Source organism: Gobio gobio, assembly GCF_949357685.1.
Source record: "Gobio gobio genome assembly, chromosome: 13".
Classification (NCBI taxonomy): Eukaryota; Metazoa; Chordata; class Actinopteri; order Cypriniformes; family Gobionidae; genus Gobio; species Gobio gobio.
The window spans coordinates 40513010-40526550 of NC_137106.1; the positions used below are offsets into that span (position 1 = coordinate 40513010).

The 13541-nt window shown below is 36.2% G+C and overlaps 1 protein-coding gene across 1 annotated transcript in view; it reads right to left on the minus strand.

Annotated features, from left to right (window-relative positions):
* Positions 1-2289: 2289 nt before the first annotated feature.
* The window catches only part of cdc5l (CDC5 cell division cycle 5-like (S. pombe)), a 28515-nt gene continuing 17263 nt past the window's right edge, over positions 2290-13541 (minus strand). The window contains exons 13-16 of the mRNA XM_079832391.1: positions 11647-11889; positions 10493-10690; positions 7869-8081; positions 2290-4048 (exon numbers count right to left, since the gene is read on the minus strand). Coding sequence (XP_079688517.1) covers positions 3944-4048; positions 7869-8081; positions 10493-10690; positions 11647-11889 — 759 coding nt within the window. The 3' untranslated portion in view covers positions 2290-3943. The remainder of the gene's footprint in view (positions 4049-7868; positions 8082-10492; positions 10691-11646; positions 11890-13541) is intronic.

Genomic DNA, 13541 nt, shown 5'->3' on the forward strand with positions numbered 1-13541 from the left:
GCCTGTACTCTTCTAGACCATGTTAAAGCACTTTCATGTTATTGCCTCAGGATGAAAATGTTGTAGTCCACATTTGTGAAAGCGTCTTCTAAATGAATAATTATAAATGTCACTCTTTTCCCTACAAAGAAAAATCCAGGATGATCACTGTGAACTTTTGCCGTTTTGCTTGGTTTATTAAAAAATATGTGGTCATCTAACTTCTTTTAGGGATTCTTATTGGATTTAACTGAATAAACTCAATGCCACACCAGAACATCTACAGTAAATGCCAGCACATGCTATGAAGCTTGCGGTTTATAGAGGTGAAGATTGATGAAAACATTCATATCGCACTGAACTGGAAAAACAATAGTGTCCATGGCTCTATGCCCTCCACATTGCACTACATTTATTAAAAACGTTTGAAAACAATGGCATTCAGACAATAGCTGAGTCTCAGAGACATCTGATAGCGTTGTGTTGTTTCCAGGCAGAACTGTTTCTAATCACTCGACTTTCATTCAGACCAGTTCACTTCCAAAACAACTCAAAGTGCTCCTCTATATTTTTCAATCTTGTTGAACAATGGGACTTTAAAGGGAAGAAATGTTGGATTGCATGAAGTGAATATGAAGTGAAGTGCATGAGTTCACGACTAAGAGCGTTAGAAGAACATGGTCAAATTTTGTTGTTCGATTTTTTTCATGTCATCTCAGTGAGTTCAAAACATCCGCTTATTAAAGAAAACAGGCAGAGAACCTGAACTTATCACAGGGCAAGAATAGAAACACCCCAAAACGTATTTGGATAAACGTGTAAATGTGATTCATTAGATCTATGCGTTTGATTTGGTGATTTGGTACCTGGAGTCTCCAGAAGTGCAAGGTGTCAGGATCTCAGAGACTTCAGTTAGGTAAAGAATCCTAAAAAATGACCCCCACTAGATAAGAATCACAAGCTGAAGTGTTGTAAAATACATGAAGCCTGCTTTTTATAGGCTTTATAGGTTGAGAATGACTCTTGAAGGACCAGCACCACATCCTCTAGTACCACTGTTTGAAGAATTCATCTTCCAGAATCTGGCAGTACGTTTTGGGAGTTCATTTTTAGTCCATCTCTGCAAAACGGACTTCAGGATGGACTAAAATGAACTCCCAAAACGTACTGCCAGATTCTGGAAGATGAATTCTTCAAACAGTGGTACTAGAGGATGTGGTGCTGGTCCTTCAAGAGTCACTCTCAACCTATCTGTCCATAAAGCCTATAAAAAAAACCTTCTTCATGTATTTTACAACACTTCAGCTTGTGATTCTTATCTAGTGGGGGTCATTTTTTAGGATTCTTTACCTAACTGAAGTCTCTGAGATCCTGACACCTTGCACTTCTGGAGACTCCAGGTAGGTTGCAGCTTTGGAAAATGGTGGCGCTGGAGACTAAAGGGTTCCTGATGGTTTCACCCTTAATTCTTCACCTTAATTCTTTTGCAGTTAACAGGTGTCTTTTCTCCGCCACATGTTTTTGTCTGACCCTGCTGACCCAACGAGCATTTCACTGTCCAATGGTCATGCCTTAACTGCAATGTCTAGTATTGCATTAGTATTGCATCCTTCTCATGGGCATTTAATACTTTTTTACTTTTCAGTCCGAGTTAAATCTCTTTTTTGGCTCAATTTATCTGTAAAAGAAAACATGCCTAATCATTCTGCACACCTGAATATAAGGTGATTTTCATTTCCAGCCTTCATGAACAATTATATATCACTTATACATTATTAAATACTAAATCAATAGTAGTTATTAGGATTACTGTGGTTTGGAATTGGTCAAATGTGCCTGGAAAAAAAATATGATCAGAAAATCAACGTGCCTAATAATTCTGCACTCCCTGTATAATAGTGATAATAAAGTAATATTTTACCTATAACAATGGTCTTCATTTTCAACACTATGGGCCCTAGTAAATGTACTTAGTTACTATACATACAGTGGGGAGAACAAGAATTTGATACATAGGTACACTTCAACTGTGAGAAGTAATCTAAAACAAAAATCCAGAAAAGTCCGTCACTCACAGTTGAAGAGTACCTATGATAAAAATTACAGACTTCTACATGCTTTGTATGGTCAAACCTGCAAAATCAGCAGTGTATCAAATACTTGTTCTCCCCACTCTATATCGTTTTTGCTGAGTGTAAAAGATATTAGCAACTACTAAGTACACTGTAAAAAAATCCAACTCACAAAAATTAGACTAATGATTGTTTTAGTTAACTGAACAGAAAACAAAAAAGTTGGCTCAACCAGTGAAAATTTGTTGGTTCAACAATCTTTGGACCAACCTAGTATTAATTGTAAATTTAATTTGTAAATGCAGGTTAACAAGCATACAAGTTGCAACAATTTAACAATGCATTAATCCCAGAATGCATTGCGGCATGAAGCATGTCACCGTTGTTGAGATTCATAGGCTGACTCTTGATGTCTGTGGGAGTAAATCTCACACGGGGTCAAAGTGCTTAGTGTACAATCTGTTTTCAACCTTATTCAGCTTTTCTGATTAAAACCATGCTGGATCTTTTCTAGAATCACAATAAAACCAAGTGAATAGTATATTGCTCACATAAAATCAGTGAATTAAGCCACTTCACAATGATTATATTCTCATCATTGGGCAGCCGACAGCATCTGATTGAGTTTGCTATGGCAAAAGCAAGAGAAAACACAGTTACAGCAGCCAGAGAAACACTAACATTAAAAAGTCTTCAAAGTGCCCAACTAAAGAAAACACTATCACCATGATGGTGACAAAAAAATTCAACACAAAATCAAAAAACTATAAAAACCTCAATCAGCTGAACAAAACATCTTAAAATTGGAAGACGTGAACGTAGTCATTTATTTGAGTTAAGTGAACTACTTGTTTTAAAAGTTGAGTAAACTCAAAAACGCTGTGCAGCAAGATGCCTTGCAATTTTAAATTGTCAACTTTTTTTTGTTACAGTGTATACAGGGTTTATGTGACGTAAGTTAACCTTGCTTTCTGGAATACCCCCCAGATCAGACTAATAATATAAAGAGTGGTTTCTTTCACCATAATGAAAAGCTGACCGTTTCTGATTGCAATGAAACAAACAAACGTTCTTGTACAAGTATTGTGTTTAATGATATTCAATCAAATGTAAAGTGTATTTGTTTTTTAATTGAAGAGTATCGTGAAGCTGTTTTTGCACTGATACCAGACTTAATTTGCCAATAAAGAAAATACTGGATAAGGTAAGATTTTTTTTTTTTTTTTAAATAAACAAAAATAAAATGAAGTACCCATGTAAAAATTAAAACAAGTTTAACAAAATATAAACTACCCAGTAAAACAAACAAAATGTTAAAAAATGTAAAATATAAACAAAAAAAATAAAAGCGGAGATGTCCAGCAAAATAATAGTCAGTCTCAAGTGCATAGATGATCACAGAAGGCCAAATATGAAGTAAGATTTGAGAATGAAAGCTTTAACAAAATGATTCATTTTGAAATCATTCAGAGCAACTCAGCGCTGATGAATTATTTTGATGTACATTTTCAATGCCAGACATTCCAATTTACACCTGAAAAGGAGCAAAAGCTATGTATATTCAGAACAAACCTAAAAAATGCTTGACATGGGAAACACATACTGGAAAACAGATGATATTTACACTTACATCGTATTTGCACAAGTTAAAAACAAAAATCTGTGAATTAGATCCTGATGGTCCTTGATCAGCAGGTGAAACTCAAACTCAACATTAAGAAGCTGAAAGCAGTTCATTACAGCAGAAAGAAAAGGATCCACACAGTAAAGATGCAAAACATGCTGATGTGCACACTGAAGCGGGACGGTAAGGCTAAGATTTAGGATTAGCACACAAACAGCTACTGTACTGACTACAGGAGAAGCAGGGATGTTTAAGATGAACGTCCCGCTCAGAACTTCTGCGAGAGCGTCTGTTTCTCCAGGAGCAGGTCTGCGAATCTCTGCTGAAGCTCTTTTTCTCTGTCCTGTTGCCTCTGAACATCCTCTCTCAGGGCCTGGATATGAACAACACAGAAAATTATTACTTTCTGATCACTTACTGTACATCACCAAGCAATTTAATATTAATTTATTGTCGGTTTTTCCTTTATTTCGCTAAGCAGAACACAGTCTTCGAGCAACACACAGTGGTGATTCGTCACTGAATCATTAAACTGATTAATTCATTCAATGACCCATTCAATAAAGACACTTGTTTTGTTCCTGAATGAATCAGATATTTGAACAAATCGGTTAAATTAATGACTCCCTCATTAAGACAGTGACTTGCTGCCACCTACTGGCATGTTTAGTTTCATACACAGAATCTCTCACAATCATTATGTAATTGTAAATGCAGTGTAAGTATATCAATGATGCCGCTTCTGTGTCACTTATGCAATGCAAAGGTGGATTTTGTTAATAATGATTTTGTTTGATTAGTGACAGCCCTTCATTTTTTTATTAATTTTAATGTAAGATTTTGGCATACATCTAATAAGTTTGGAAAAAAAAAATCAATGGAAATCAATTTATGGTGGCTAATACTAGCCCTTAATAAACTGTTGCTACTGTGAACTGAGCACTGCACATAATATGAATGTCTTCATGAGACAGCGGTCCATGACAGGCCTAAACCAGCCATGGTACCAGCACAAAATATCACTCAGCAAAATATAATCGAATTATCAACAACATTTTTGAAAAAAATAAAAATTATTTACTAGCCTAGAAATCTAGACGCACCCTACAGCAGAAAATGTATTTTGCCACGAGTGTAGTCTAGCAACTCTCGGTAGACCTGAGAGCTGGAAAAACCAAACCCGGGTCAGGCCAATCACAGCGCGTGTAGAGTCAGTGGGCGGGCTTAACATAATGACGGCACGTCACGGCAGAGTTGCCGAGATTCTGCGTGCTACTCGTGAACAAAGAAGCTGACTAACAGCAGTCTTTTGAATCGGCTTTGGCCGCGACTCTGGGAGACTCTTTGTTGAAAGAACAAAGAACAGCACTGAAGTCATTCTTAAGAAAAGATGATATTTTCATAGTTTTGCCTCCTGGATACGGCGAAAGTCTATCAGCTAACGTTAGCTCGGCTTCACCTTCTTCTTTGCTCTGGTTGGTTGTGGTGCTCATGGCGCTATCCAATTGCGTGCAGAGGGAATTTGAAAGACAACCGTTTATGCCGCCCCTCGGATTGAGCCCTGTCAATGGTGAGTTTCCAGACCCAACATCTTGATGTGGGTCTGGCTTGTCAGGCTAATAATTTACTTCATAATAATTATATAATTTAAATAATATATAATAATATACATATATAATTTACTGCACACCCCTAATGTACAGTATTCATTTTTATTTCTTCAGGCCTTAATGTTAATTTTTTTTAAATGTGCAACCCTGGCCAAAAATAAATAATAATACAATATTAACAGTAAGTAAAGAACAGATATTTACTGAGTGAGACCTACAGTAACAATTACAGACAGGTACGAATCCCTCTCAATCATTCAACTAAATGTAATTTTACGCACTTTACCTCTGTGTCTGATTCAAAGCTGGCAGAATGCTAGATGTAACAAGCCGTGACTGACGAAAATAACCATCAATAATACCCTTCCGGTCAAATATTGCGCTGCAAACATCAATAACAGCGTTAAGTTATCAATGTTGGCAAATGACCTTGGTATAAGTGGGATAATCCATGGCTAGCTGTGTATTTAAACTATTTCAATGCACTTTGCATCGGGTGGTTCTTTGCTTCCACATCATGCATTAAAATAGTTTAATGCACAGCTAGCAGTGGATTGATAGATGATAGATGGATACATACATACATATATGTATTAAAGCTACTTAGTATAACTAATGTAAAATCATCGATCAAAACTAGGTGTGTAACAAGATCTTGTGTCACAAGATTTCGCAATATTAAAATGTAACAATATTCTCGTCAAAGTATAAGCGGTCTCGCAATATCAGAATGAAGGAGTTAGAGTTTGTGGCAAAACCTTTTACAGTGCTTGCATCTTGTTGTTCGGTCTAGGCCTGTCGCGATTGGTCGATACAATTGACTGCGTCAACGCTGTTAATTAGTCGACGTCAATATTTTTAGTTGACTGGGTAAGTTGGGTACGATATGAAATTGTATTGTACTGGTACTTTAAAAATGACAGCACTCTAATAAGAGCAGTATTTCTTAATTAGCGTTGTTGTGTGACAGCAGGAGTGAGGACGTGTGTGTGAGCTCTGCTTCCACGTTCACTAAACAATGGAAGCAGAACAGTCAAATATATACGCGCAGCTCAGGAAAAAGAAAGCAACAGAAACAGCGGCCGGGACGTGTTCGCACGCACTGCCGGGTTCTGACCTGAAGCACGCACATGCCTTTCACTCAGACAGATCGCGACGCCAGTTTCGTGGATTATTGGGTTTGAATGGTAAAATATATGTACAAATGCACGTCCTGGCGAGTATTCGGGTAAACGCAGTCGGATATGTCTTTAGTGAACGTATACAGAGTTGAATGAGAAATCAGGTGTTACAATGAATTGGGTCAGTGCAGCTCTTAAAGGGCCGGACCTAATATTCTGTGTGAAGCAGGGCAGGGCAGGAACCTGGCAGGAACATGAGTTTTAAAAGTGAGTTTTTAGGGTTTTTTTAACCCTAAAACAATGATAAAACAATGAATAGTAAGTTGTCATATTCAATTACTTTTACTGTTTTTTTGCCATGGTATCGATATTGAGGTATTTTAGTCTGGTATCGTATCGAAGTCATAATTTTGGTATCGTGACAACACTATTCTATATAAAAAGTATTTGCGGATATTCTCTTTTTTTGTTTTGTTGTTTTACAAATTTGTACCTTTTTACATTTTTACTCTTTTAGCTTTACATGTCAAGGGCTTGTTTACATTTATACTTTTTTATAGTACACTACTGAATGCCAAAGTTGCAAGTTAAATTAAATGTTTTTTTTTAAAAAACTGCAAAATTATTGCGATAAATTAATTGATATAAAAATAGTCGTTAGTGGCAGCCCTAGTACTGTCCAACACTCGGAAAGTAGAACTGAAGTGACATTTGTTACAATATAGGGCTGTCACGATTGCTGAATTAATTGATTTTGTTGTGAAATCTCAAAGGCTGTGATTCAATTAAATAAATATATGTGCTGTAGGTTTCTGAGTAATGTGTTGTTCATCACAATCTCAAAATATAAGGAATTTACAGGAAATTAAAGTGGCTGTAGCTTTCTATCGTAAAGTGGCAAAATATTAAGTGGACATTTATGTTTGGACAATATTAAAAAAAGAATTTGATCACGCTGTAAAATGTAACAATAACAGACACCAGGTCATTGGCGTCCTCTACAGGCATTTGTTATAATACGTAATGTACATCTGTACAAGCTGATTGTTGTTTAAAGTAAAATAAATTATGCATTTTAACAGTGTTGTTCAATAAAACCATATGATTACTTGCCTTTGATACTTTATTTGAACCAATTATTATTGCCTCATTGTTATTTGATATGCATTACCACAAAAAATATTATCCGATTAATCAATCAAAATAATTAATTGATTACTTGATTACCAAAATCAAAATTGTTAATGCATCCCTAAATTAGTTAAAACAAATCAAAAAGCACCCGCACTGTTTTGCATTTTCGTGTCTTTTAGTCACATATTTTGTCAAGATTGTCTGAAGATGTCTTTAAAAATAGTTATAATATGGTCGTGTCGTTCTTGTAAACCCAATATGGTCTTGTGAGCTAAGTGTATCACACCCCTATTTCACAACATCAAATGGATTTAGTAAAGATTTTCACCTCCTTCCTGCGTGGAATGGCGTGGTCTTCCTGTTTCTTTAGCTCCTGGAAGGTGTGAAGCTCCACATTGGCCTGTTCCACCTGATCCCAGAGTTCACTGAGCTGTTTGAGCAGACCCATGGCCCGAGACTGATACCCGCCCAGAAGAATCTTCATCTTCTTCTCCATCTTTGCTGCACGCTTGGCCTCTGTGGTCATGTGACCTCTGTTAATCTGTCATTGACAAAGGAAGTGAGGGGAACGGTTACAAAGCACACTGCAATCAGAATGATTTTATAACTTTGCATGTGGTTTATTCAATCAATCACGATTCAAAGTCTGAACTACCTGCTGCATTAGTTTTTAAACTGTGTTGAAAGTGTATCATGTGAAACTTTTTCACTGAAGCCAGACTCAATTTGTCTAGATAAAAAAGACAAAAAAAGAAAGTGAAATATAAACTAAAAATGTAAATGAAATGCCCAGCAAAAAAATTTATTAATAATAATAATAATATTTTATATAATATATATTATATATTATATTATATATTATATTATATATTTTTTATATATATATATATATATATATATATACACATATATACACACACACATATACATATACATACTTATACATGAAACAGTTATTGCTCTTGTCATGTTGTGATGGGAGGTCTGAGAAAAACCAGGATTCAATTTTTGCCTTCAGACACTGGCACCACGAAATATTGAAACCATTGCAAACGTAAACTATTTTCAGACATTCAATTTTGCAATAATGTGTGACATGCATAAAAGCGGTGAATTCTACAAAGTTATGAGATGGAAACAAAAACAATAAACTTCCAATGTCAACACAGGCCTCAGAAACACACGCCATGTCTTTGGGCTTTAACAAACCATTATGCAATTATAATGGATCTGTTTTCATTCGAGCGCCTGACGTTTTCCAGCAAGCGTCCTGTTGCCAGCTGAAAGTCCTGACTGGGCATCTCTGGCAGGGTAAAACATCCCAGACGAGCCGAGACGAGGAGAGATCAGTGCGAGACCAGCGCAACATCCGGAAAACAACCGACATGACTGTCAGCCAATGCAGATCATCTTAAAGTGACTATCAGCTGATCAACTGAAGGATATGAAAACATTAACATTTTTGAAGGAAGAAAAACTTCCCTTATATTCATATTAACAAAATTAAACAATTGTGAGAAATGCGGTCCATATAAGCTGTGAATGCTCTGCATAGCCAAGCCCTTCGTGTATTAAAGCTCATCTATTTGCCAAATGACGGGAATCTTTTTTCAAATCTGAGTTCCGGCTAAGTGGATCCACAACAGCTTTGGCACCCAAACTCTGTTATGTATAGTCATCACAGTCCACATTCTCATTGGTTTGCTGGCATAAGGGCAATTCACCAGCAGGGTAAGCTGTCCGCGAATCGCTCGCCCAAGAGGAAAAATGTGCTGTTGCAGCCAGATCTCGATCACCGAAAATCACATTGTATTTGATACAAAATTAACTAGACTAAATCAAGTGGAAAAAAGTCATAACTGAAGCTATTTTCATATTTATATATTTCCTATTATATATGTTTTATATGTATATATATATCTACACATAATTGAGGCAGAACAAATATAAATAATATCATATAATTTTATATATATATATAAAATCTAATTACAGCTGCGGCCTGTTCATAAATGTGCAGTGCAGATGCTGCCGGCATACATCCTGACGATTCTCTGAATGAGAGCCGCGTGCCACGGCTTCCCTCTTCCTGCAGGAACACCAACTCCCCCACGTCTCTGAACGTGCTGCTGTGTGAATGGCCTCCAAGTTTCCGCCACACGTTCCCAGCCAAGACATATGAACACAAACACAGTCTTTGTGGAACAGGGGGTGTCCTAATGAACTGAAGCTCTGCACATGTGCACATCCTGAAACTGCAGGCAGCTGGCTGTCTTACTGGTGCCGAACATTTCAGTTTGTGTTAAACCAAGCATGAATGCCCAGGAGAAGTTTAGAGCCATCCTCATTAAATCAGAATTAACAGATTTATCACAGTTTTTTTTTGACTGGTTAATTACAAGGTTAACACACTGGATGGCTTTTAAGAGCATTAAGAAGAGATCCGAATTAATGGGCGTCTTCTTACTTCTAGTAGAAACGCTGAACATTACTGAATATACAATAAAAATTTTATACAATTTAAAAATACATTTAAAATAAAAGTAAAATACAAAAAAAGATTAAAAGCATAGCAGAAAAAAATGTATAAAGTAAAAGATTAAATGTAAATATAAATTAGTTACACAAAATGAAGTACCCAGCAAAATCAAGGAAACAAACCAAAATCAATGTAAATTAAAAATATATGTAAAAACTATACAAAAATTGTTTTTAATCTAAAAGACTAAATGAAATGCCCAGCAAAATAAAAAGACACTTAAGAAAGAGCCTTTTAAGAGCACAAGAATAGACAGAATAAATTGAATCAAAAAACAATAAGACGCCCAAGTGATTTTATCATAACCCTGATTAATAATTAAAATCCTTGAACATGCGTTTCTATTAGCCAGACAATGACGCCATCTACTGGACGCAATGGGAGCGCACAGAACATATGGATGATGATCTTACCTCCAGCTTCTTCTCCATAGACTCTATTCTGTCCTTCTTGCTGGCCAGATTGGCTCGGGTGTAGCGGCTCTGTCCAGGCAGGTACAGGACCTGACTGTAACATTCCTCCCACACCTGATTATAAGCCTCCATAGACAGATCTCCATGACTCATCCCATGTTTCACCACCTCCATCTCCTGGCCTAGCAGCTCTCCAGCCTGTCAAACACACACACATGCAGCATGAGCCTTCTGATGATTTGGGTTTGACTACAAAGGGTACTTTGTACTTATGATTGAAGAGAACCGATGCCGGAACCAAATATAAATAAAAATTATCGTATTTGCATAAAGAAAAATATTTTTTGCAAGGTGACATTATTTCTGACGATTAAGCATAAAAAATTTAATTTTCCATTAAGCATTTAGATTTTTTCCATAAAAAAATTAAAAGTAAACGTTTAAAAAAAAATCCAATTAAATGGAAGAAAATGTATAGATTACCCAAGCATCAAATGTAAAATAATGACAGAAAATGTAATAAAAATGTGTAATAAAAGCAGACTGCAATAACTAATTAATAAAATCGATATTAAAGAAAATAAATCAACAATGAATTACCAAATCGCATATGGAATACCATTTTTCAAATAAAAATTACCTTTTTAAAATACAAATAACTTATCAAAATAGTAGTTAGTTGCAGCCCTAATAGAAAAAGTTAATGACAGTAATGTAAATATGCTTAACTTGGAATCGAGTCAAAAAAGCAAAGCAAAAAAGAAAGTCAAAGCATCTTAATTATCCTGAAATAGGCTCCATTTTCTTTGTCAAAATTCAACCCAAAATAAAGTATTTTGCACCCTTCTAATAATTTGCCAGGTCATGCTGTATCTGTACCTGCACAAACGCTCTAGAGATTCACACAGAATTTTTTTTAATAAATAAACATTTACATATTTAAATTTCAAGACCTCTCCAAAGCCTGGCTTCTCGAGACGCCCCTGCTTCAGAGTGGTCATAGTTAAGGATTTGCTAAAGCCTTGCCTGTACGTTGACGTGATTGCATGTTCCCAAGTATAATTTAATCATTTTAAAATAAAGCAGTCAGATTTTCCTCCCAGATTAAAAAAAGTGCCTATGCCATGTGTAATAATTAACCAAAAGTAGCAAACCTTTTTGAGCTCTTCCTCTGAGATCTTATCATAGGGTGTTTTCTCCAGGTAGGTGATGTGCTCGGCGTTGTTGGAGCTGGATCCCACTCCTTTACCCTTCTTGGCCTGGAGATCACTGAAGGGGTGATGCAGACAGTCGTAGTGGATCATGGTGATCATTTCTTTCTTGACGAGTTCTTCGGCAAGCTGCAGGTCCGTCAGCGGCGGCTCCACATTATGAGGTCGGAGTATTGTCTCATTCACCTGAACACATAGATACAGCAGCATTATTTCAGGCTACTCTTATGACTTCATCTATGTATGGTAGTATACATCACTTAAAAAAAAAAAAAAAAAGTACCATTTCTTTATCTGTACAACTTAATGAAGTAAAAATGACTGGGTTTTATCCATTAAAACTAATCTTTGGTCACCAAAATGACACATTTACCAGTTTTTCCTGTGAAAAAAATACTTAATGCATTAAAATGCATACATGATCTATGGATATGCAAATTAGCCCCACCTCCACTCACTCCCACCAGCTCGGAGACCCACTCGGTCAACGCTGCACAATGGTATCGCTTTTTACAACGCCGGACACAACGGTAATTAATATGATTAGCCTTTTATTTGAGTATGTTATCAAACAGCTAATAATGTGTTACGATAATAATCACAAAATTTGCATTAAGAAAAATATTTTTTGCTTTGATTAAGCATATTTACCAGCATCAATTATTATCAGCATTCTAACCATGATGTATAATGTCATAATGTGTTGCTAATGTTACACAAACCATGTTCCCGTCTGCCATCTCCTTAGAAACGCTTTGAACAACTCAGAATGTCAGTGGAGAGAGGCGTATATTTCATCATAACATCGTAATATACATCATACACCCACTACATTGCTAAATCTACCTGATTTTTCATATCAACAAAAATATACTGGGGTAACCTGGCTTCTCTTGAGACGCCTCTGCTTCAGAGTGGTCATAGTTAAGGATTTGCTAAAGCCTTGCCTGTACGTTGACGTGATTGGTTACAAGGTAGTTTGTGATGCAAGAAACACTGGCGATTCCAAAACCATGTTTATTAATATTATATTAATTTTATTAATATTTATAACTACTCAGCAATGGTGTTGACTTATGAATCTGCACATGGTTTGTCTGAAAGCATATTAAAAACACCACAAACAAACATTAAAAACTTGATTTTCACCACAGGGGGACTTTTACACAACCCAAGAACTAGTCAATATTTAAATTATGTACTTTTGCACATCCCCTAGTTCTGCCACACGTTACTTGAAATGTGTTGCTGAAAGGTTTCATTATAATGTCACAGTATGTCAAGTTACACGTTTATTTAATTTATAGAGCACATTAAAAGGCTGATCAAAACAACCATATAGAGATTTTTTAATCATAAACAAAACAGTATGTGGCAGTGTTGCTATCACCAGGGTTCCTACACAATTTTAATTTCAAAATTCCATACTTTTCCAGACTCAAACTTCCAGACTTCCCTACAGATTTTTCCGACCATATTTAACTTGTTCTGATAAATTCTTTTAAAATTCAACTGCTAACAAGTATGCTACATTCTAAAGATTTAGTATTGGCGTTTTTGCCTTTTATTAGGATAGGAAAGTAGCTAGACAGGAAGTAAGGTGGGAGAGAGAGGGGGGCGGGATTGGGAAAAGTCCATGAGGCAGGACTCGAATTCGGGTCTCCCGAAGCACAACAGCACTACATGGCGACGCACTTACCCACAATGCCATCAGCGCCGACAAGTCTGTTACACTCCTCATCTCACTACAGTGGTTCTACAATAACTTTATAAAGCGACGAGAATAGTTTTTGTGCGCAAAAAAAACCGAAATAGCGACTTATATAGTGACGACCGAT